The sequence below is a fragment of the Lycorma delicatula genome, chromosome 3, assembly GCF_047948215.1.
Source record: "Lycorma delicatula isolate Av1 chromosome 3, ASM4794821v1, whole genome shotgun sequence".
Classification (NCBI taxonomy): Eukaryota; Metazoa; Arthropoda; class Insecta; order Hemiptera; family Fulgoridae; genus Lycorma; species Lycorma delicatula.
In genome coordinates, this window is record NC_134457.1 from 130,420,203 (window position 1) to 130,445,606 (window position 25,404).

The following is a 25,404-nucleotide window of genomic DNA, read 5'->3' on the forward strand; positions in this document are numbered from 1 at the left end:
TTCAAACTGAAAATATAATAAATAAATAGTTTCACATTATCTAAAACTTCTTTTATATTCTACTAAGAGCCTGTATAGATATATCCATTTGAGAAACAATATTTAAATTAATTTTGATAACGAAACTAAGAGCTCGCTTAGAGATCGAAGAGGGGAAAAAATCATGCAAAAATTTGATATTCAGTGAAAAAATAAACTTATTAAATTTTAAACGAAATTATTTAAAATTTACTATTGAAATTAACAATTTAAAAAAGGAAAAGAATGAATTTGTGGGAAGGTATTACTTTACATACGGATAAAATTAGTACTTTACGTAACAATAAACATATAAAAGAAAATGAAAAAAAAAATAAAAACTTTATCGGTATATTTGATAATAAATTGTTAAAAGATGAAAAATTATCAATCTTAACAAATTAGAACAGTTGATACCGTAATGACTGCACAAAAATACAGCTAAATTAAAACAAGTTTTGACTTTTAGCTGTTAAAAAAATATGATGTGGATACCACATGACTTCCTTGTACGCCCATTAAATTGCACATACATATTTTTTTTAACTGAAAAGTATATAAAATTTTATTTCAATAATAACTTCTGATATTTTTTCAAAATTTTTTTTTACTGTTATTATTGAATTATTATTATTTATTGTAATTTTTTTTACAATCGGAGGTTAATAATTATTAATAAATCAATATATTTAAATTTAAAGAAAAGGAAAAGAAGTCTGATTCGAACCGATGTGCCTCCCCTTATAAGATCAAAATATTTCATTAATTAAAATTTTATTTGGCTATAACTCTGGAACCAATGAAAATAAGTTCCATTTATGATGTATTGTTGAAAAGCCCTCAACCAGGACTTATTACTGCAGTTAAGAAAAACCCCAAAATCCAAGTTTTTATTTGAATTTGGGCTTTTTTGAACACTTTTGGTTCAGTCGATTGCAATCAAAAGGGGAGGTGCACAACTAGATGTTACAACAGTCCTAAATCCAAAATTTCAATATCTTACGACTAATCGTTTTTGTGTTATGCGAGATACATACGTACGTACGTACAGACGTCACGCCAAAACTAGTCCAGATGGATTCAGGGATGATAAAAATGGATATTTCCGCTGAGATCTGACCGAAATTTTTCGTGATCACAATACTTCCTTTATTTCTTACAAGGAAGTAAAAAGAAATACATATAAAAAATAAAAAAATTGCAAAAATTGCATAAATTCAGAGAAAATCAGCTTTAAATGTTACCAATACAGTGGTCACATCTACATCGCATTTGGATTAGGATAATTTTATTTTATCTAAAAGTAATTTTAAATAATTAAAAATAAAAAAAAGATTTAATTTATAAAAATACTCAGCAGATAAGAAATTAATACTATTTGTATAAATTATACTTAGCAAGCTTTTAGTTTAGGTATTTTTTTTCCTTTCGCCAATAAAAAAAATTTTCAGCTGATTTCTAACAAAAGATTCTTCCCTTTCTTTAATATATTACATTAACAAGGAAAAAGAAACCCCTTTACAATTACTGTTATACTGATTAAATTAAGATCTAGTAATTCAAAGATTTATTTTGCCTATAAAATTATTGACATTATAAATGGATTTTTCGTGCCTGGTGCTTGACCTGTAAATGGTCTACCGGAAGTTAATAGATATTTCTTACACAACAAATGCAGGAAAAACAATTTTTAACAAATAAAATAACCTTACAATTAAATAACATCAGTCAGCATATACAAGCACATATGTTAAGAAATAATATAATTTCACTGTTAAAAACCTTAGATTATGATCCGATTTACAGAAATAAATTTTCACGATCTATGTAATAATGAGTGAACAGAGAACGAAAAACGAAGCATGATATTGCAGTTTAAAAATATTCCAAAAAAAAAATGTTAAAACTGTTAACAAATCTATTCATAAAATAATATATATAGGATTATCTATGCACAATTTCATAAAGATATATATAAATCGGATTATGAGATTACGTATGTAGCTTGCAGTAAATCAGCAATATAACACAACTACACTAATTCTCAGCCAATTATAAACATGACTTTGTCTTAATATTTATTAACCCAGAATAAAATATAAAACATGTTTATTGCTTTTCTACGAAGTCTTCTTAGAGTTTTAAATATAATTTCCTAACGTGAAATGAGCTTGTTCATAAACCTTTTTTCATAAAACGTTTGGAATCGATATCATGTCAGTGTCAATAATCCAAATAAAATAAATCGCAAGGCTACAAATTTAGACTATAAAGAGGTATTTAAAGGTTTCACAGTAAATTTAGTCCAGTTTATCCCGAGTGCTAACGGCTGTGTGAAATTTGGCCTTGTCGTAACGGAGAATCACATCTTTGATTGGCTGACGGTGCCTTTTTTCTTGCGGCTTTCACTTTGCCCAAAAGCTGACAGTAGTGTTTTGGCATTCACAATTCGATTTTCGTGGAGAAATATTGTAATAGGATTTTCCAGTCGGACGGTAGCGAGAACGTTTCCAGCTGACCAGCACATTTTAATCTTTACAGGTCAAGGCTCTCAATTTTTTTCTTATCCATACTCTCCGATTTCGACGAGAGTGTAGTGATGATGAACCCATATGTCATCATATGTAGCCTACAAAAATAATTACGGTGCTATTCGATGTAAAAGCTTATTTCTCCTCTATTGAAATCGGTTCACAATCCTTTTTAGATCATAAGTCTTTGAACCCATCTCACATAGACTTTGTGGAACTCAAGGTGTTTTGTGTGATAGACTTGGCATACCCATGACTGACTGCCACTTCTGAAACAATTTCACCAATCTTAAGGTGCCAAACGTCTTCAAAGAGGTCAAGGATCGATGAAATGAACTAATAATCACACTTTTCTTTAAACCCCTATTGTCACTCCCATTTTCTACAGCTTCCAGGTCTCCTTTAAATTTGTTGGTCTAGTCTAGATTTCGTACATGATAATCCCATATTCCCAAACAGCGCACGCAGTCTAGTCAAAATTTTTGAGGATATGAATCCCTTATTCTTAACAAACTTCACGATAATAAGTTTCGCAACCGACGATGGAATCTCACGCTCTGACATGACGCTAGTGATCAGATGGCCGCGAATGCCGAGGCGGCTGGAGTGTCTATCCATTCCCCCATATCTTCACCGTCAATTCCCTACGCAACAATCCATTCATGTTCGTACATGAAGACAAAATTCCGGTGCATATTTGACTGACCCTCAAAACTGCACAATAAAACTCTGAAATGAAGACCAGCAGTTTAAAATCAGTTTATTAACACACCGCACTAGTTCAGTTTAGAATATAACCACAGCATGTGCGCGCGCGCGTTTGTGTGATGTGTAAACAGTTTGAAACATAAACTATGATTCTTTCTAGGCTAGCAGTGTTACAGCGTATAATTCTTTATTTGAGTAGTGTACAAGTTTTAGATCGACCCATACAAAGTTTTCAACTGTTTTTTATTGGCAACACATGTTCTTCAACCTGATTACATAGTGAGAAAGGACAAATGGTAAAAAAGATCAAATAAGTAAACCTTAAATAAATCACTTAAAACTTCAGGATAGAAGTAATCATCTGATACTTGTTTTATAATTAATTAACGATGTGAATAGTAATGCGATAAAATGTTAATTGGATCTCCTACCACAGTCTTTGTTCCACGTGTAATAGATATCTGCATGTCATATTAAAAATGAAGAGAGTGGGGGTCACATTCTCCTTCAAACGCAGCGTAAGCGCAGAACAAGGATGTTTTTAAAACAAGTTACTACAATAGGAACTAATAAAATTAGATCAGAGGCAGTAGTAAATTGGATGAAGTCAAACGGTGCGTATTTTCAGTAAATCATTCTTAAAATCTACTAACTTAGTTATTAAAAAATGAGTTGTATATAATTTTTCTTTTCTTTTTTGTCTAAAAATTGTTAATTATATACATTTTCTAATTGGTTGAGTAAAACGGGAAATTGATTTCAAATTTCCAGGTTTTGTGAGAGCCGACCTCCGTGGCCTGAGTGGTTGCGTCTCAGCCTTTCACAGTGGTTGCTTTCGGAAGTCCCGGGTTCGAATCCCAGTCAGACATTGCATTTTCACACGCTACAAAAATTTCCATTAATCTCATCCTGTGAAGGAATACCTAACGGTGGTACCGGAGGTTAAACAAATAAAAAAAAGTTTTTGTGATAACTCGTGTTAGGGATTGTAGAAATTACATTTTTTTTTTTTTTAGAATTTAATAAGTTATTTGTTTACTATATGATAATTTTACAACAAGAAAATACATTCCAGAAGAAGTTTTCTAGCGCACTTAAAATTAGTCGAAGAGCTACCGGCTACCGTGACAAAGTTGTATCATCCAACTTTTCATCAGGAAAGTCGCAAGTTCGAATCCGGATCAGGCATAACAAGTATCATACGCTGTGAATTCTCCAATTCATATTACCACGCACAAGTTTCGCTCGTAAGTGGTGAATTAATCATGAAACCCTAAAAATACTTGCTACTTATGATTGAAAAAATGGCAGCTAAAGTTTCAAATTTGTTTTTTTTTCATAATGACGTTTTTTGTTAATTTTACAGGCTTTTGTAAATATTTTATACGAGAATTAAAAATCCTTATCAGCGAATGTGTATGACTTGTTTAATTTAAATCAGAAAATTATATCGTAAATGAAAAAATTAAATAATTAAAAATATAAAATACAAGTTCTTCTACATCTAACTTTTTAATCCAAATGAAAGCTCAAATATTAAGCCTACATATAAAAGCAAATTATTAATGGAATAAAAAAAATTTGTAAAAAAAAAGGAAGTACAAAAAAAACGTTATAATTAATGTACAATTTACTTAGCAAAAACTAAAACGCAAACTCCAAAGGAAAAACGGTTAAAAAAATGAAATAAAAAAACTGGCACGTAATTAATTAAAAGATTAAGTTAAGTAATTATTTAATAATCCAGAAAAAAATTAAATAAATGAAAAAATTGAAGAATGTTTACGTCACAAAAATTCCGTAAAAGTTAAAATATTTACAATTTTTCTGCGTTAAAGTAGTTTTTAGAAACTTATTTTTAGAAAAATAATCTTCAGAAAATAATAAAATTGTAGCTCACATGAAATAAATCACAACACAGTATCTTGCATGAATTTATACTTCCTAAATACATCATTATAGTATTTAACATTAGCGACAGACTGCGTTTTTCTGTAGTATACTTATTATAGTACAATGTACGCCATCTGTCGAGTTTATACAAAAACGCTTATTTTAATCATGAAAACAAGTTGATACCGCCACGTGATCTCAGATATTAATTCAACCCGCCTAATCATTTTACGATGTCTTATGCTTATGAATGTATACGCGCCACTTATTACAAGATTAACATGTTTTATTACCATATAATATTACTTTACCGTACTTTTTATCGTATTATGCAATAAGATGTATAAAATAATATCATTATCATTGGTTCTTTGAAAAGAATACATAGTTTCAATAAAAAATACTCATGAGCCGTCTATATCAGTAACATGCTATATTTATACGATAAAAAATAAACTCGATAAAAATAAATCATCTAACACAAAATATGATAAAATTAAATCTTACAATAAACATAAATTTAGTTATTCGTAGCTGCAACGTATGTACTGTTATAAAATAAATAATCCATGCATACACGTTTTTTCTTTACATATCCCTTAATATCGTTACACTTTAGTTTTATATAACAAAAATTACTTTCCTAAATTTTGTAATTTCTGTGAACACTCCTTGGATTTTGATATTAAACAATGTGTTTTAATAAATATAAAAAAAAAATCATTCGTAGAAAACTACTATTATTTCTTTACAACGTTAAAAGTAAAACGATAGTTTTAAACATTTTACAGTCAGTCATTTAACTCATTTCTAATTAGCAAAAAATAATGTACACATTCATGAAATTATATTACACATTTCTTCTCACTACTCAGCATTTTACGAGTAATGTTAAATTTATTTCATATTTATTATAGTTTTCTCACACCTAAATGAAACGTTCAATATTATTACTCAGGCAAATAGCAGAAAATCAAAAATTAAATTGCTCAAAATAGTGAGAAAAAGAAGAATATCCCCTCCCTTTTTCCTGATTATCTATTAAATTCTACTTAGACTTTACTTTCATTCTATGAGACACTACTTTTGGCTTATTTTCGCGCGCGCGCGAAAACCGGCCAAAAGTAGTCTCTAAATGGATATTCTTTTTATATATACATAAAACCCGTCGGGTTAGTCTAGCAATTAAACTAGTCATCGCAAAATCAGCTGATTTTCAAAGTCAATAGTTCTAAGGTTCGAGTCCTTGTAAAGGCAGTTACTTTTATATGAATTTGAATGCTAGACTGTGGATACCGTGTTCTTTGGTGGTTGGGTTTCAATTGACCACACGTCTCCGGAGTGCTCGGCCTCAGTTTGTTCAATACTACACGTTTACCGATACATTTACAATTACACGCCAGACTGCGCACAGATATCTTGGAATCTCTGATTCCAACAGTTGATGTCAACAGAGTACTGTTGACATCATGTCACTGTGCTGTTACTCTGTAACTTTTTTTTCTTTACGTCAGGGACCGTCATTACTTGCTTCAGAGGATGAGATGAATGACGAGTAACATGTGAACGCGCCATGACTCACCGGAATTCGAACCCGGGACCTCCGGATGAAAGGCCGGAACGCTACCACTCGCGCCTCAGAGGCCGGCAAGGTTACTCTGTAACCTGATAAAAATAATAGATTTTCATTGTGATTCACGAAGTGTTACCGGTATTTTCTGAGCTCATTACACTAGCGAAAATAATGAAAAGTGCTCATATAAACATGGGACTGGAAACGCTCCGTTAGCGAGTTACGATTAGCGAAAGTTTTCGCCCTGATTCTTGGGCAAAGAGCGAAATAAAACCATACTGAAATTCTAAGAACCAAAATTAAGGGTAAACTTGATGGTTTCTTATGGTTTTTTAAACCTGAAAAATTGAATAAAACAGTTTATAGAACCATATAGTAGTAGTTTTTATAATAGCCGACGTAAAACGGAAAAATCTGTTGTCTAAAAACACATTTTTTTATATTTGCAATACAAGAATTTTTTTAAGTGACTAATAAATGTATAAAATTTATTATCAAAACTTATAGAGAATTTAATTAGAAGAAAACTGATGTAAAATAGCCCAATAAAATACACATAAAACTTCAAGAAATTTAATTTTATTGCTAACACTAACTGTATGAAAACTTTTAAATGTTCTCAACTATAGAAAATGAAGTTATCATACAACTGATACAGTATTAAAAAGATAAAAATGTATCGGTATATTTAATAAAGTTTGCAGTAAATTTTCAAAACTTTTTCCTTTTCTTCAATACATTTTGCTGCACGCTTTCGGATTGCTAGCGTTGCTCTCCGCAATTCTGCACGAATTTCCTTAATTATATTAATTTTATTTAAATATAGCTAAATTATAAATATAAATTTATTCTTATCAGTATTTCGCCATCAAACTACAGCGCCGGTATTTTAACTCATTACGTCCGTCTTGCTTATTTTGGGGATAAAGATCTCATTTTTGTTACTCGAACTCGATATTGTTTTACACTTTTGTTCTACTACAGAAATTAAATTTTAACTACATATTTTTACACCCCAGTAATGGATTTCAAAATTAAGTTTAAAAGCAAAATTGTCTTCTATATATTAAAAATATTTGGTAAATAAACTAAAAAAAATAGTTTTTAGGTAGTTACTCAGTAAATATTTAGTTATTAGTTGTTGGAGTCTTAAAACACTCACCACATCAAACGCCATCAAATGAGCCCACCCGGAACCGACTTCTATCATTCAATTCAGATACACGTTTTGAGGGAATATACACTCAATAAAAGATTTTAGATCTTATTCCAGGAAAATCGAGAATCTACATTAGTGTGAATTGATAATACAGGAATTGATAACTGTTGCAGTTTCCCACCGAATTTTTAAATAGCCTCGAAATGAGTGGTTTGCCGCCACACATGTTGACTTTAAAAGAAGGTAGCATTATAATATTACTGCAATATTTGAATCCGACGAACGTATTATTGAATGCACGGAGACTAATAATCAGAAAAATGTACGACAACAGTTTGGGCGTGGAACTTATAACAGATGTGAATATTGAACATCGGGTACCTCCGTCTCGAACTGAATCAACGCCGTCTGATAACATTGTCCAATTTTCTTTTAAACGAAGACTATTTCTATACAGTTGGTATTTTGTATGACCATCAACAAGTCCCAAGTACAATCTCTGAATCGATAAGGAATCCGCCTACCTGAAAACCAGTTTTTAGCCGCGGACAATTGTACGTTGCCTTATCATGCACAAAATATTTTTTTAATAAATGTGAAGGTGGAGATGAAACCCAAGGGTTGACGGACAGCTAATGTTGTTTGGAAAGAAGTCTTATTAACCGCAGAGTAAATTATTTATTACAACTTAAGTTAATTTATTTACTGATGCCGCGGAGCAGCACTGGTTTCCCTTATTTCCTTAATGTAATTGATTTTTACTTATCAATTATTTTTGTTAAAAACGAAAAGGCTTACGGATTGTATTTGTAGTACTGATATTTAGTGGGCTGCAAAATGATATATAACTATTAATAATTTTTTTGTCGATTAAAATTTAAATATTAGAGATCAGTTATTATGAAAATTAGAAAAATTTTGTATATTTTACAAATTTTTAAACTTATTAAAAGAGGAAAACTAAAATTTCTACTTGCCATTTACGTTTACGATAGTATTCAGTCGTATTAATTAAATTCTTTCATGATATTTTTGGACAACATTCTTTACCAATAAGATGAAAGCTTAACGATTCATTTTATAACAACGGTAAACACTTGAAACATGTTTTCCTAATTCCCTTTCCTACTAAAATTAAAGTAATATTTAGCGTTTATCAAAGAATTTGTAAAAATCGCTACTACGTTCAGTCACATTTTCTAATTGTGTGTCGGTGGAAGGGGGAATCAACTTTTATTTATATTTTGGAGCCTCCTGAATACGATTCTGCAATGTTTATATAAATATATATAAAACATATTTTCGTCCACTCTAACGGAAACAAATCTTAACAGATTTTGACGAAACTTGGTGGCGTGATGTAAACCTATCTGGAATAGAGACCCATTAATCGGTTCACAAGAACCGTAGTTAAGAGTCAAAAAACGGAGTTTTTGGGTAAAATACAGCTTTTATTCGTTTTAATAGCCATAATTTTTAACCGATTTTGACAAACCTTGGTGGAATGTTGTAAACCTTGTAAAAATAAATTCCTATTGACTTTCAAGCATGATTACAGGAACCGAAGTAAAGAGTAAAAAAACTGGGTTATTGAATGCGTTTTCAAGGCTTTCATGTTGTAACTTGAAGGGTGATATGTTAGAAAGCAAAATTACATTTTTTCGAGCACCACTAGCTGCGAGCTGGTTTCCTAGTACTCTCAAAACATGAAGTTTTTTTTAGTACAAATCAGATTCTTGCAAGCACCGCTAGGTTAGAGTTAGTTTAGCTACAGCACTTTAGTTTCGTATAACAATCCAACATCTGATCTGATATGAAAGAAAGGTATTGGTGTCCAAAAAATCAGGTCTTAAGTTTTAATCAATTTAAATATTTTCTTTTTTCTGAGCATGGCTCCAAAACCAACAAATTATACGCAACATGAAACTGCGACGTTGGCAAGTAGCAGAGTTAATTGGTTCAATTACAACTCAATACATACGTGAAAAGGAGGAAGAAAAAACATATATACATATATACACACACACACACACACACAAGTATAATGTATTAATACAATTCACAGTAGCTTAGTATATGGTAGTAACATAACATGAAATACAAAAAAAAAATCACTGAAAGCAATATTATTTTCAAAAATCATTACAACAGTGCAGCATTATTTCTTTATTAATTAAAGACCGGAAATCCACCTTTCCAATGCACTTACTGCAACCACAGTTATTATTACTTTTAAAACGTTTTTAAAATCTAATTTAAACTTATATCCTTGTGGAAGTTCCCCTCTACCGCATTTTCTCATCCACAACCAATCTTTTTTTCTTATTCTCCTCGTCCAGCTTGGGTATTCCGGTTATTACCCATTTTCTATATATTAGATATTTCATTCACGAATTAGGAGAATCAGAAAAGAGGTGTACTGTAACGATCATGAAGACACTGTTTATCATAAGCAAGGCGCCAGCTGATCACTTTCTATTGTAACGAATTTTTTTTAGACAGTCCAAAACCGCGTAACTTGAACTTCCAGATAAAATTATTCATTAGGCAGTTAATATGAAATATTTATAATAACCTTTTTCGTGAGTTTCACACGTACCTAAATTTATAACAGACTAAAAAGTAATAACAAAAAGGTTAGTTTTATGTAATTTTTCATTAACATTTGAAGATAGAAATCGGTATATTAATTATCTTTCTTACCAAGGGTTGTCCTGCAATAGACAAAATCCAACCGGTTTGTTCCTAGGAACAAAACGGTTATCTTATCTTACAGAGATTTCTTTTTGTTACTTTTAAAACCTCATGGGATCACTTTAGTTCAATTTCTGGGCCAGTCCATTTTCCATTTTGTAATCGGTTCTTCTTATTTCCGAATCGTGTGAGTTGTTTTATTCTTGCTTCCTTTTTTTTCCCACATCTTTTTGAGGCTTTCTAATCTTTGGCGCCTGTCCTCGTATGAATACGCCCTATTGAATTTCTTTTTGATTTTAGGTTCAAATGTTATCATATTAGTTTTAATTAGTTTGTCGTATTTTCCAGATTTTGTGATTAGATCTTCTTTGAAGATTCTTAACTCTTCCATATCTTTTCAGACTTCCTTTATCCATTTCGGTTTTGCTGTTCTTTCCCAGTATAAGTTAATTATTTGGTTTGCAAGTCTGGTGTTTTCTGCTCTAAGTAGGGACCCCAAGAATGAAATTCTTTTTTTCTTGAAGAAATTTGCTAGCAGGGTTATCATTTTATTAAGAGAGGTTAAGATTTTATTAATAGCTATTATAAATGAAACAGAACTATTTCCTCATATATTACGTAGAACGTCATTCATTCCATAAAAGCTTCACGTGATATTCGATAAAAAAAATTGGACAAGGATATTCGTAAGAAACCATGATTTGTTATATTGTAACGTCGGATATTACATAAGAATTCTCAAAATTTTAATATTACAAACGAATCGATGAAAAACGTTCCAACACGAAAACGAATAAATTTTTCGTTTACAAAAAAAGCTTAAAAAAAATAAAAAACGTTTTATACTAAATCAATCGTTTTAAAAAAAAATCATCCGATATTTACTCCAGTATTTCCTTGGAATTAATATTGAAAAAAAATATATATATATATATAAATAGATACGAAAACACTTAGTTTTGAATTATTTTTTTTTTAGAAAAAGAAACATTGATTATGTTCTACAGTACCAACTGATGTATTGTGAATAAATAATTAAGTAGAATAATTACTCTGATAAAAAAATGTAGTTATTCAAAATGAATAACGGCAGTCAAACCAATAAATCTTTATTAACTGCTATTCTAAAACTATTATTTTAGTAATATGTTTAATGCGCTAAAAACGTAAGTATATTATTTAAAACTGTCATTAGTTCAAATAAAATTTCGGACAGCCATGCAGGTTTAAATTAAAAAATCGGAAACAAATCAATAGGAGAAATATATATTTTTGTGTGCGTACATACACATCCGCGCACGCACACACATACATCAATTTTCTTATTTTTTTCAATTTTTATTATTTCAGAAAAACTGTACATATAATAAAAATTGTGAAATTTATTTCTTCCGTAATTACTTTCACGTTTCATTTTATAAAACAATAATTTCACCTAAAAACGTAATCTATTCATTACCTCGTAAATGAATGAATATTTATGTATCATTTTTGCATAATGTATATTTTATAACGAATAAAAAGTTATCACGTTACGAAAATATATTAAAAAACATATAACATAACGTGTTTATAAAACTGTTATCGTACAATAATCTAAAATAATTTAAGGCTGCTATTATAACTGTTATCATCACGTATGATAAGACTATAGTAATTAAATGTCAGTTTAGATTTTCTTCTATTGCGTGTAGAAGCTAATTTAATTCAGACCAATTTGAATCTTGCACAATGGTTTCATCACTTTACAAGGTAAATACTTTATTAAACACTCTTGTATTATTATACCTATTTTTAGTGTAGAACTAACATTATTTGCAAAAATAGTTTTAAAAGTACATTAAACATAGAATAAAACGTATCTGAAATCAAAAAGGTTTTAGAAAAAATAACACAAAATGTTTACTTTTTAAACTATTTAATGCATTTTACAGCATTTTGGGTGAAATTTCCATAAATTGTTAGTTCATTAATTAATTTGTAAAATAATTCATCGTTATAGTATCCAATATGTAACATACATATAATTACATCACAAATCTTGTTATTTCAAACTTTTCATATTCATAAAACAAGGAAGATGTAGCTCGTTATGACAATTGCTTGTTGTTTTCTTGATGCGATAGTCTAGTACAACATTCACATAATTATAGTTAAGATGTTTATGCTAATTATACCTATTAAGTAAGAAAGAATTCATTTAAACCAGTTAAAAGTGTTACGTAACGATGGCAAAGTTTAAAGATTTTATCATGAAAACTATATAAAGATATAAAATTCAAATGTTAGTTTAATTGTTTACTACTCGGAAAAAAGATGTACAAACTATGTTGTTTAAAATTGGTTGTATTAATAACAAATAATAATAATAATGTATTTATATTTATTATTTACACGTAAGAATTGTATAATAAATACTTAATATTAACACAAAGGACCTTACTGATTCGAAAGAATTTAGATATTTATTATGTTGTTATTTACACAATCTACTAAGGTGTTATTATGTAGTAAAATAAATCAAGTATTCTTAGTACCGTAGAACAATTTTTCACCATGAGCATTAGCTACGAACAGTTCAAAATGGTTACTTGAACCGCTAATGCATTGTGTTTAGTATTCATGAAATACAATTAAGGATACGGTTTAAAGTAATTTTTAAATCCAGTATTGTAATATTCTCCTTAAAAGACCTATAATTTATTAGCTGATACTAGAAAATGATCGAACGGCATGAAAAAATCAACTCACATTTTTTTTTTTATCCTATCATGTAACCGGTTACGGAAAGCTTTCTACCTCCTAAACGTGCTTTTAGAAAAAATAATTAAAACAGTTCATATCAGGGAATATTTTATAAAATGATTGCTGAATTATTTTATTACTAATACACGTATATGTTATGGTCGGGCAATATTTTTGTCTCGTATTGCCAAAAAAAACGTTGATTGTAATCATTAGCATACGTCGCTTACAAGAATATAGATCAAAGTACTAGTGGAAATAAAAATCGAAGACAGACGGTAATGTTCTTACAGCTTCGTTTATTCATTTCCATAAATATATTAACCAAAAAACTAAAATAAAAATCTAAAATTGTGAATCATTAAATAATGTAATAGTCAGGTGATTGCACAAACTGTGCGCCGCGGCACCTCGGGGAGCCGTGGCCTCTTCACAGGGGCGCCGCGAAATATTGTAAAAGCTTCATAATTAATTGAACAAAGACATTTATAATTTTATTAATTTAATGTTAATAAAGTAAAAAAATAATGAAGATACACGAATTTTATTATTTTTATCTCTTACTTACGAGTAGTCACACTTTTACTTAAGGTAGGGCGCCATGGAAAAATTTTAATTGAAAAATTATAATTAATGACTCTGAAAAGTTTGGAAACTACTGTTATAGTTAATAACAAGATTCGATTTTGATAATTGCCGGTTTAAACATTTCGCACGCTATTGTAAGTGATTTTTCAATTTTCTTAATTATTTTAATGCTTCGTTAATCATGTTAAACCAATAAAAATAATATGTAAAATATCTTTATTTTGTACTGGGATCTTTGTAATATCATGTATTCTTTCATTCTGGACGTAATTCAATAGCAATCATGCTATTACATGTAAATTCTGAGTTACTTGTACAGAAAAAACTTTACAATTACCAGTCAAAAGAAAATTCTGCACCCCCTCCCACTACAAAATAAGCCTAATATTATAATTTATAAAAAAAAACACGTTTGAAGTTTTTGATATAATTTCAGCAGCTACTAAAATACAATTTTATTTTATAGTAATACCTCATTATTATCTCAGTGCTATTATTAAAATAGTGTCACAAGTATATTCTACCTCATTTTACTGGAAAGAAATCAGATATTACTACAATAAAATAGTGAATTAAATGATTTTTTATTTATTTATGGTTTTTCTTTTTTTTAAATTTTCAAGATACAATTAATACAGTATTTTTTTCTATAAAAGAAAACGAATTTCTAAATAGTGTAGTATAAAAATCTCAATTTTAAAAACACTCTGACGATACTATCTTACTAGAGGTGCGATATTACCGTGAGATGCCACATAATTCCCAATTACGCAACATCATCTTACTCGTACATTACATCGTATTGACAATCTAGCTTCAGGTAGACGTTAAGTAAACGTTCGCACTTAAAACTAAACAGAAGTATTGTAGGTAAAAAATTACTATCGCAGAAAAAGTGGCTCGTTCTAAAGTCTATGGAGTTTGCTCGGAAGTGTTTTGGGTACACAAAATGTATCTGGGGAAAAGATTTCGCCTCAGCGGTTAAATGATTATCCCCAACTTAGGATCTGAGGTAGCAAAAGACCTCGCAATTATCAGAATGGTGATCGCCACGGCTTAGAACTTTATATTTTGTGCTCAACACAAATCATAAAGAGAATGAAATCGTTTATTTCATTTGGGTATGCTCGAAAATTTACACAAAGTTAGTCAAAAAGGAAGCTTTCATTTCCAAGCAAGACGGCACATCACCGAACTACTTTTTAAAAAAATCTGAGATTTCCTTCATGAAAGTCCCGAGAATAGCAGCTGGAGGTTGAACAAGGTCACTTCACGGCTATCATGTCGTCCTATTTGACCCTAATTTTTTTTATGCGTTTCATTAAAGATCAAATGAATCTGCTAATTTTATTGAACCTAAAACCTAAATAACCTCTCAAAACTATAGAAGTCAAAAATTAAATTCTAAAAATTCAATTAGGAATGAAATCAATTTCAATTCAGTTATCTGACATCATAAATGGCAATCAATCGAACTATAAAGACAATTTTGTTTTTAAATCTAAACACAAATAGGGTCTAGTCATGTCTAGGGTCTAGACATCAACCCACCGGGTTGGTCTAGTGATGAACGCGTCTTTGCAAATCAACTGATTTCGAAGTCGAGAGTCCCAACGTTCAAATCCTAGTAAAGGCAGTTACTTTTATACGGATTTGAATACTAAATCGTGGATTCCGACGTTCTTTGATGGTTGGGTTTCAATTAACCACACATCTCAGAAATGGTCGACCTGAGACTGTACAAGACTACACTTCACTTACACTCATACGTATCATCCTCATTCATGCTCTGAATTAATACCCGAAGGCTAAATAGGAAAAAAATGGGTCTAGACATCATAGGCACATGGGTGCTAATCTAGACATCGGATGGCCAGGGTTCCGCTTGTATATTTGATTGGCCGGAGGTAGACGCATTGGTATCGAGTCTTGATTAGTTATTGAATTTTAAAGTAATGTTAGCAGCATCGCTGTCGGTGGGCTGATGGTGTCTGCGCTACTTACGGTGTGATAGTCCATGCCGCCGAGAGGTGTGGGCACTGTCTTGCCGACGGCTGGCTAGTTGAATATGATGAAGAGTAAATGTTACGCCGGACTCTGCAATAGAGCTGAATGGGAGCAAGAGGTCTAACCTCGACTACCTGGTAGACCAGACCGGAGTCCAAATAGTTGCAACTAAAGTCTTTAGTCTTTCAATTCGAGCAATTGCGATCAAATTAAGGAGACTAGGTCTAAGTTATCGTTGTAGCGACTAACACATTTTTGTGGTATGCTTTAGTACTGAATAAACTCATTTAAATTACCAAAGTTGAGACGTTTACAGTCACTTATAGTTAGATAAAAGTATTGGACTAGGCGCGGGGTTCATGATTCCGCGAACGCGGTTAACCAGTTCAGAGGGCAGCGATGTAGGATAGAAGAGAGAAGATGTCCGAAAGAAGCCTTCAGCGAAGGCAAAGACAGAGCTAAAATTCATTGGTGTAAATGTCTACCGAGGCACTTACATCGGTGGCATCCCAAGTGAGGCCTGGCTGATGACTGTGAGATATAATCAGTTAGGGGGTCAAAAGACGCCTCCGTTAAAGCCCATCAAGGCTATGAACAGAGGGGGTGTGACAACCGGATCGTCACAAAGTGGGTGTCTCCCCCTACGGGGGGTGTGATGCGGGGATCGCGCTTCGGCGAATCAGTTAACTTGATATTTGAGGGTTGTAAGTTATGGTAGGTCCTCGTGGTTGGTAGAGGCCATACGAAGGCGATAATAGGTTATGTAAATACACTGATGGAAAACACTGCAGAGGCATTTGCATCGATGGCATCCTGACAGAGGCCGAACTGATGATTTTGTTGTGTTATCACGTTTGAAGGGTCTTAAACCCGGTGGTCTTTCATTCCTAATGGATTCTATCCCATTAGGGCTAGGAACGAAAGGGATAGTGTGGCGAATGGATCGTCGTAAGACGGATTTCTGCCCCTGTACGAGTCAGGATGTTAACAATATACTGCAGCAATTTTTGTGTACTTCTTCTGTTTGAACCTTAAATAACTTACAAGCAAATTACTCATATAAAATGTTTACTGGATGCTGATTTTGTATTTGTGTTTTTTTTAAAGTAAAACTGTCGGTTTCTTAAGACGGTAACGAAGCATTATATATAAAGAGTATAAAGCATTATGAATACATTGTTATTATTCTTCTTAAAATTCTATGTTCTGTTTCCTTACAATGGTTAAAATATTAATATTGATAAAACTTACTTTGTTAATTTATCCGTCTTTATTCATCGTTCATAATGCATAAATTTATTTTATAAATATTATCACGTTTACGTTTGAATAGAAAACTAAACAAATAAAAATCAACTTTTTTATAATTTAGTGGAAGTTTGTAAAAATAAATTCTCTTTCAAATTATTGAATGCATAAAGTAAATCTTAAATAAGTCTACTAAACTATATTATTTCTTTAAAGTATAATTCTTCGACTACTAATAAAAAATAACTAAAACCTCTGATTTAAACCAGCGGGAAATTTTCGTAAAACAACCAATTATGAAAGAAAAACAGTAAATATACAAATCTTCTTAATTTTAGTTTTAAATAAACCCTTAAACTACGAATACGTTTCTACATCTTTAAACAAAACAATGTATAATTATTGAAATTAAATAAATGGAAAGCTGCCAAAACATTAAAAAATTATTAAATATAATTATTACAATATCTATTTTTAAAATAAAGTACTTTTCAATTTAATTATTATCCTAAGGAAGAAATACTGTACTACAGTACTTAGGATTATTTAAATATTAGAAAATATTAAAAGAACATGAATACCATTTACTATACCAATTATATAAATTAATCTCTATAACAAGTATGACGTCAATATATTTCAATAATGCAAAGATAATACAATTACGAAATACTGGTATGTATGTTACTGAACTTATCAAACAACTACAAAGAGTTTTAATAATTAACTTTTTCTCATTGATAATTTTGAAAATTATTTTTAAATTTATCTACTTAATTTATTTTTTCTTATCTAAAGAAAACTAAGAAAAATGTTTTTGAGTTTATTAAATCAGAATAAAATCAATATAAATTTAATCTTATTCTCTCCCCTAATCTATCACTAAGAAAAGAGTCAGGTCAATAACTTGAATGAGTTGATTTGAAAATTAGGAAGAAATATAATTACAGATGTTAAAATATTACTTTCCAGTCTAGCGCAATAGCTGTAGAAGGGAAAGTATTGTAATCGGTTCAATTTGGGAATATACTTTTTTCACCGGATCTTGACGTTTTGAAACTTAAGAAACCCAAAAACGAATGGAAATTTTCCGGATGTTCGGTTTTACGTGTGCGTATTCAATTTCTCACATCTTATATATCCATAACTGCGGAACCGATTTGCTTCTGTATATGAGGAATTGATGCCAATAAGTTTTCAACTTAAAAGGTCAAGGTGAGGCTACAGAGCAAGGTCACCCTCAGTATCGCGATTTCATCTTTTTAGGTCTTATATCTCCAGAACTGCTGGACCGATTTACTTGTACATGGGGCATTAATGGCATTAAATTTTCAACTTAAAAGGTCAAGGGGGTGAGGCTGTAGAGCAAAGTCACCCTCAGTATCTCGAGATTTCGCCTAATTAAGGTCGTATTTTTCTCAGGCACATATGTTAAAAATTAAAAAATAATATTTACAAAATAATTTTTTTCCAAAATCGCACCCCCTCCACAAAAAAAAAAAAACATTCTCTAAACTAGTGGCTAAGTGGGTATACTGCGTCAATTGTACCCCCAGTCACCACAAGGGACGCTAGTGTAGCACTGACGTACAGCTGTATAAATATGTGAAATTGTGTGTGTAAGTCGTGCATCAGTAAAAAGCCGCGTGACCGGAAAGTCCTACAACTGTGTTGCCAGCTTTTTTTTTTAATTTTTATTTTTTTTTTAATTAAGGGATTTTATATCTCGAAGGAGATATGTTAATGAAATTTTTATTCTTAAATGTTTCTTAGTTTATAGAAAAATAAGATACGTTTTAAAAATTATGTCAGTGAAAAATATATGAAAAACAACTTTTGAAAAACCGCACTCATAAAAATTTTTAGAATTATATAAAATCTTTCTAAATATTTTAACACTGTAGCTTAAATATTTTTGATTAAATTAGGTTTTATTGCAAACAAAACATTATTTAAACTTTATAAAATTAGCATCAAATAAAATCCGAACATACAATTACAATTTGAACAGTTTTGTCACTTTCGATTCGTTCAAACTATCAACTAGAAATAAACGTAGCTAAATTTGCTTTAATAAAATGAGATCTATAGAATGCAAACCATTTTAGACTCTTATCACCGTAATTGGATAAATTACACAATTTTTAAAATTAAATGCGTAACCTGGATTTTAAAAATGCTTGTTGTTGATAATGAACAGTTTTAATTACTTATTTCACAATTGAGAAGTAGGTTATTCAGTTTTAATGAGTTCTCAAAGAAGGTAAAGAAAACTCATTTTAATATTTTCTTTAGAATTCATTTACAAAATCTATTAGGCATACTCTAAGGACCGAATAGTTTTTCACATACTGCGGAAAACTCCTGATAAATACAATGATACTTCCTAACAGATTAAAAATTTTATTGGAAAACTGTTTCCAACTGTTCTTTAATAAAAAATTATTCGCCTTTTAAAAAATAAATTTTATATGTTGTTTCTGATAGAAATTAAAAAATACATTCTTAATCTACTGAAAAATTGTTGAAAAATTACACCGTATTCAAAAAAAAATGTTTTATTTTTCTATTAAAACAATAATTTAACTAATAAGTTAATTATTTGGCTCGTAGTTAATAAATTTTATTAAAGTAAAAAAGGAACTTTTTAATCTGTTATGTTTATTAAATGATAGTACAAGCCGTATCTTGCTCAACTCCGCGAGAGCTAAACTTCTCTTAGACATCCAGCAGTTGTTTACGCAATCAATGTAAATTATTTATTAGTCTTTTTTCGGGGGGGGGGGGGGGTTAAGGAAACGGAATAAGGTTTTCTTTAAGAAAAAATAAGCAATGATGTAATGGAAAAAGTAATTTTAAATTTACCACTGAGGGATGGATTAAATTATAAACTAGGCATACACCGGAATGTTCCGGATATCGTTAACCAATTTTTTTTTTATAAGCTAATTAAAAAAATAGCTAGTTTCGTAAAAATGTATCTAATAATTATTTTAAATCAAAAATAGTACTTTTATTTTTATTCAATAATTTTCAGGTATTTTAATTTTGCTTTATTGTTTCAAAATTGTAAAAAAGTAATTTAAACGATTTAATTGATTATAAATAACATAATATACGTAGTAAGTGAAAAATACAAAGTCCACCGGGATTTAAATCCAAAACCTTCCAAATAATACACGATAACGTTATCGCTCGGCGTGGTAGTAGTATAAATGAAAAACAATGTAGCCTATTATTACATTTTAGGTAGATTATTACATAAGAAAGTTACCTATTGTAATGGGTACCATGATTCGACTTCCGGAAAATACGACATATTTTCGTGTTTACATCCTCCAGTCCCCAAAACCACCGTCAGTTCAAAAGTTTATACATATATATTTATATGTAATATTATTTCACTTTCTTGTGGACACAATCACTTGTGCGCCAATCACTTTCAAATTGATACATAAAATATAACGACCAAAAATCTCGGTCAAATACGTTAATGGGCTAATCGTACCATTGTGGTGGAAATGGGGGGCTTTTCCGAAAAAAAAAATCACCATAATTTTCTTATTAAGTAAAATATCGAACTCGTTTAAAGTTCCTACTATTCTTTGGATAAGGGCCTAAAACTTACCTAAGTAATGTTTTTTGATATCAAAATTAACATTGGCCCAAGGGGTGGAAAAAATGGAGTTTCGAGGAAAAATATCATACCTCCTTTAATAGGCACACTATCGAATTGGTTTAAAGTGGACGTTAGTCCTATAAACATTACCTAAAACTTTTCTCTGTAACAATTTTTAATATGGCCAACCCTTTCGGCAAGGGATGACCAAAAGTTTGCTGGAATTGTAAGAAGATGGTGCTTGTCGTATGCTAAACATGTGAAAATTTTTTCCCATACAACCATTGTCGTATTGACTAAATTTGAAGTTTTTCTTAACTTTTAAGGTGGAAATCTTTTTTATCCCCTACTTAGCACCGTTGAAATCTACCTCCGCCTTCCGGCGTGCCGAAAGGAACTTTTCTGAATTGAGAACGATTTAGTAAGATTATTCTTTCATATCTGATTGCCTTAAAACCATAAAGCAATAGAAAATCAGACGTTTACTTAAAAATAAATGTAATTGAAATTAATTATTGTTGTACATAAAAAAAAAAATGTAAGTGTTCAAAACAGAACCACAGGCAATACAACAACAATAGATCTAATAAAAAAATTATCAATCTTTCAATAGAAGAATGAAAAATTATTTAATTTTAACATTTTAAAAGGACTACAATTTACTTATTTCAAAACAACTGCAGTATTCGAAATAATGCAATATATAATAGATTACTTAATTATCGTATAAATAAATATGGATCAGAAGAAAGTGTCTAATTTTCTAATAAAATACAATATAACTCCAAGGGAACAAAATAATTACTTACGGATTTTATATTAAAGAAATTTCATTGCTGATTATAATTCTAGAGACCTGATATTTAGTAAACTTTTATAATTAAATTATTAAAAATTTTGTAAAATTTATTTTTCATTGTAAGAACATTAAACATTTTCCCTTTCCTTAACGTTCGTTTAACACTTATTTTTAACTGGGTGAAAAATAAAGAAAAACGGACAAGGAAAGATACAGACAAACTTCATCTGTCTTTCTAGAAATAAATTTCAGTGTCAAATCCTACATAAGCTGCGTGAATTAGTTTTGGTGCGCAGTTTGATTGGTAAAATTATTTTTTATGGAATATTTCTTCTTTTGGGTAGGATTATTTAAAATTACGCGTATAGTCTTGAGTTTTCAGTAAAAAATTAATTTTATAAAACCAACAGAGAAAGAAATTACTTTTTATTGTTACTTTTTCTGTTTATTTAGTTTTCAACATTATTTTAATTTTATAATATTTTCTTCAATTTAAATTAAGTTTTCGATCTTTTTAATGACAATTTCTCAGCAATTTTTTTTAACCGTTTATAAAAATGGTTTATAAAACGTTTTCTAGATTCAAATTTATTTCAATAAGTGTTTATCGCATTTGTATCGTTTTGTTTTGTTTTGTTGTAAATAATCTATTATTAAAAAGATTTATACATTTATACAGTTTAACATTTATTACAATTTTTTCGTAGAAATGACTGGTAATTTTTTAGTCGCTCGTTAGCAGTCAGTTATTTTCAATTTCTGATATCTGATCGGTTCTATATCACCAAACTGTGTGTATTTTATATAATGGTAGCTTAAATCTGTACCATATCTATTCATACTGACTGAAATTATTTAGAAATTTATTTATTTCTAACTTAAAATAAATAATTTAAATTATAATAGTTAGTTTTTTCTATTTAATTTAACTATTAGTTGAGTCTAATGACTAAAGTTATTCATAATAACGAATTCAAAAATTACTAATAACCAAATTAGTACACTATTATTCTGACATTGGTTTTGTGATAATATGAACGGAATCACACTGTTATGGTGAGTGCAGTTGGCCACACTGTTACTATATTCAATGGCAAAATTCTCTTATATTTTTGAACGCAAAAGTGTTTTTTGCCTTATTTAGTCGTCAAACTAAACCAAAGAATTCTTAACGAATAAAAAATCTTAAAAAATTTATATTTGGCAATACGTTTATCAAATAATATATTCATATATTAAAATAACGTTCTGAAGGGAACGAACCCATCTCGTGTTTGTACGTTGTATAAGATCCAAAGATAATAAGGTTTTGTAATTATAATATATCAAAGACGTCACAGGTAACAATCTGAATTTTTGTAGGTGATAAAGTAAATAGAATGGGCTAGTCTGTGTAAAAATCTAAACGAGACTGCATCGGAAATTTTTTAGTAATAAGCGATCAAAGTCAAGGTACAGAAAGCTCAAAAAATACCTTTTTTCTTTTAAACATATCCTAAAAATTAATAAAACAAATTACATTTTAAAATCATTAATGCAGGGTAAAATAGTCTAACAGGTGATCCAATTTGTTTCGAAATCTGATGGGCAGTTTTATTTTTACTAAGCCTCAAATTCGAGAGTACATAATCGTACTTTCTATGCACCCAGTAGACTTCTAAGACAAAAACGTAATTACGTAATAAGAGTATCTATTATAAGCAAAATTCTGCAATAAATTTCTTCCTTTTCAAGTCTGTAATAACATTTTATAAGAAAGATTTATTTATATTTTTAATTATTTATTACGACGACATTTGGATAGGTTCCATTTGTTCTTTGGTGTCTCCTACTGAGTACTGTGTTAAGGTTGTACGCTAAAAACAAGATTAGTACATAAACAATGTTGATAATTATTTTCCATCTGGTAGATTTTAGCAAATATTCAGCCAGCCTTCAACCAATCTAATACATGTACTAAACTTTTTCTTGGCCTGTACTTCCACCTTGATATCATCAATTAGTTGAAATTTTCTCTTCTCTTTTCCTCCTACCATCGATTACAACTTCCAGAGGCTCTATTAAGTTTTTCTTAGCTGAGTGCTCAATGAAAATAAGAAACAAAATTTAATTAACCTAGGTGTTTCCGTTACTATTATTATTTTCAGTTTTACTACTCTGTTCAGCACTTTTTCTCATTTTACCTCATCCATTCTTTTCCATAACCACTTTTTTTGGCGATTCTTGTCTTTTATTCTTCTTCCTTCGGCGTCTGTGATTCTGTTCTACGTGTTTAGTTTTACGCTCCAGATAAAACATTTTTCCAACCTTTTTCTTATATCTACTGTACGCCCAGTTGTCCACATGATAGTCCTTTTTCAGTTAAAAGTTGGTAGTGCCACTGAAATTCGTACTATGAAGCAGTATTCACAATCTTTTAAAAAATACAAAATATTTTAAAAATTACAATATTTTATTGGATTATTAAAAGAAAAAGACTAATTTCGGAATTTTTTTCTGAACCATGTAGTTTAGATTAGTGATTTACAAGTAATCAGTCAAACAGTCCTGAAGAGAAAACATGTATTCGAACATAATCGTAATTTTACTGAAATTAGTTTAAAAATTAAACGTTAAATGTTAATTTAATAAATATAAAATAAAGATTACTGTTATTAAAATTAATATAATCGTGTTTTAATACTTATTAAAAATATAATTACAACGAAAAAAAATGGAAGTAAAACATTTTATCTTGCTCTACATTTAAAGTGTGTGTCAACCTGTCAACTACTTACTGAACTATGTATAATAAAATAAACGACCTGTTTTTTTAAAGAACATGGATTCAGTAAATTATACACCACAAACTTTTAAAAAAAAGGCAATCATAGACATGCATATGTATTTTTTTTATCCAGTATACACAGGTTACGAAAAGTCGATTCAAATTAGATTTTTATCATGCAGTAGAAAATATGTTATATGAAACTCGACAGTTTACAATCCAGTAAACTACCACTATCAATCTGCAACGATCTACGGCATCCATCATAAGACAAGATCATATTCCGAATTATCGGCAATCCTTTTTTTTTTTAAATAAAATGACCGCCGGTAAATGATCTAGACCGTATCAGATAACTTGAAAAAAAAACTGACTAAATTATGGAAAATTTCAGATCAGATATTTCTATCTGAGGTAACGCATAATTTCCGCTAATATTTATACTGCACATCTTAACTCATCTTACGAGTTCATTTAATTTGGCATATTATAAAGAAGCCGCGAATATAATAATATATCCTGAAATTATGTATATCCTGAAATATAAAGTAATCCTGAAATTCAAAATTATAAAAACCACAAGGAATAAAATGACCTTCAGCTAAGTTTTTCACAAAAACAGTGTAGTTTTTTATCTGGAAATTAGAATTTATAACATCTATTAATAAAAAAATACCCCGTAGATCCCGTTGCAGAATAATAAAATGTTAAAACTTAGATAGTCTTTTAAAACGCTTTATCGTTTAGTTGAAAAATTTTTTCGCGTCACGCAATCTGCGGATAGATGTCTGTGTTAGTAAAGCGTTAACCAATTATGTTATGGTGTTATCGAAGATAACACCATAACATCAAAAGAAAAATAAATTTTTGCAGGAAATATGTGGTACATTATCCTTCTTTTATTAATCATCCCTTTCTCACATTCTTGAACATGTGAACCTTAGCAAGATTAATTAAATTTATATTAATGAGGGATTCATAATGAACCAAACTAAGAAATCTGATTCTTAACCGGTATAGAAAGTCAGACTTACAGCTGAGATACTTATCACGTA

General features: G+C 29.9%; 1 protein-coding gene across 2 annotated transcripts in view; it reads left to right on the forward strand.

Moving 5' to 3' along the window:
• Nucleotides 1-3,780: 3,780 nt before the first annotated feature.
• Mthfs (methenyltetrahydrofolate synthetase) overlaps nt 3,781-25,404 on the forward strand; it is a 281,274-nt gene continuing 259,650 nt past the window's right edge. The window contains exon 1 of one of the 2 annotated variants that reach the window (XM_075360574.1): nt 3,781-3,871. Coding sequence is in view for 1 of the 2 variants with exons in the window: in XM_075360572.1 (XP_075216687.1) it covers nt 12,308-12,328 (21 nt within the window). In the remaining variant the exon portion in view is untranslated. Of the gene's footprint in view, nt 3,872-12,232; nt 12,329-25,404 lie in introns of those variants that run through there. The other variant, XM_075360572.1, reaches the window with a different exon arrangement.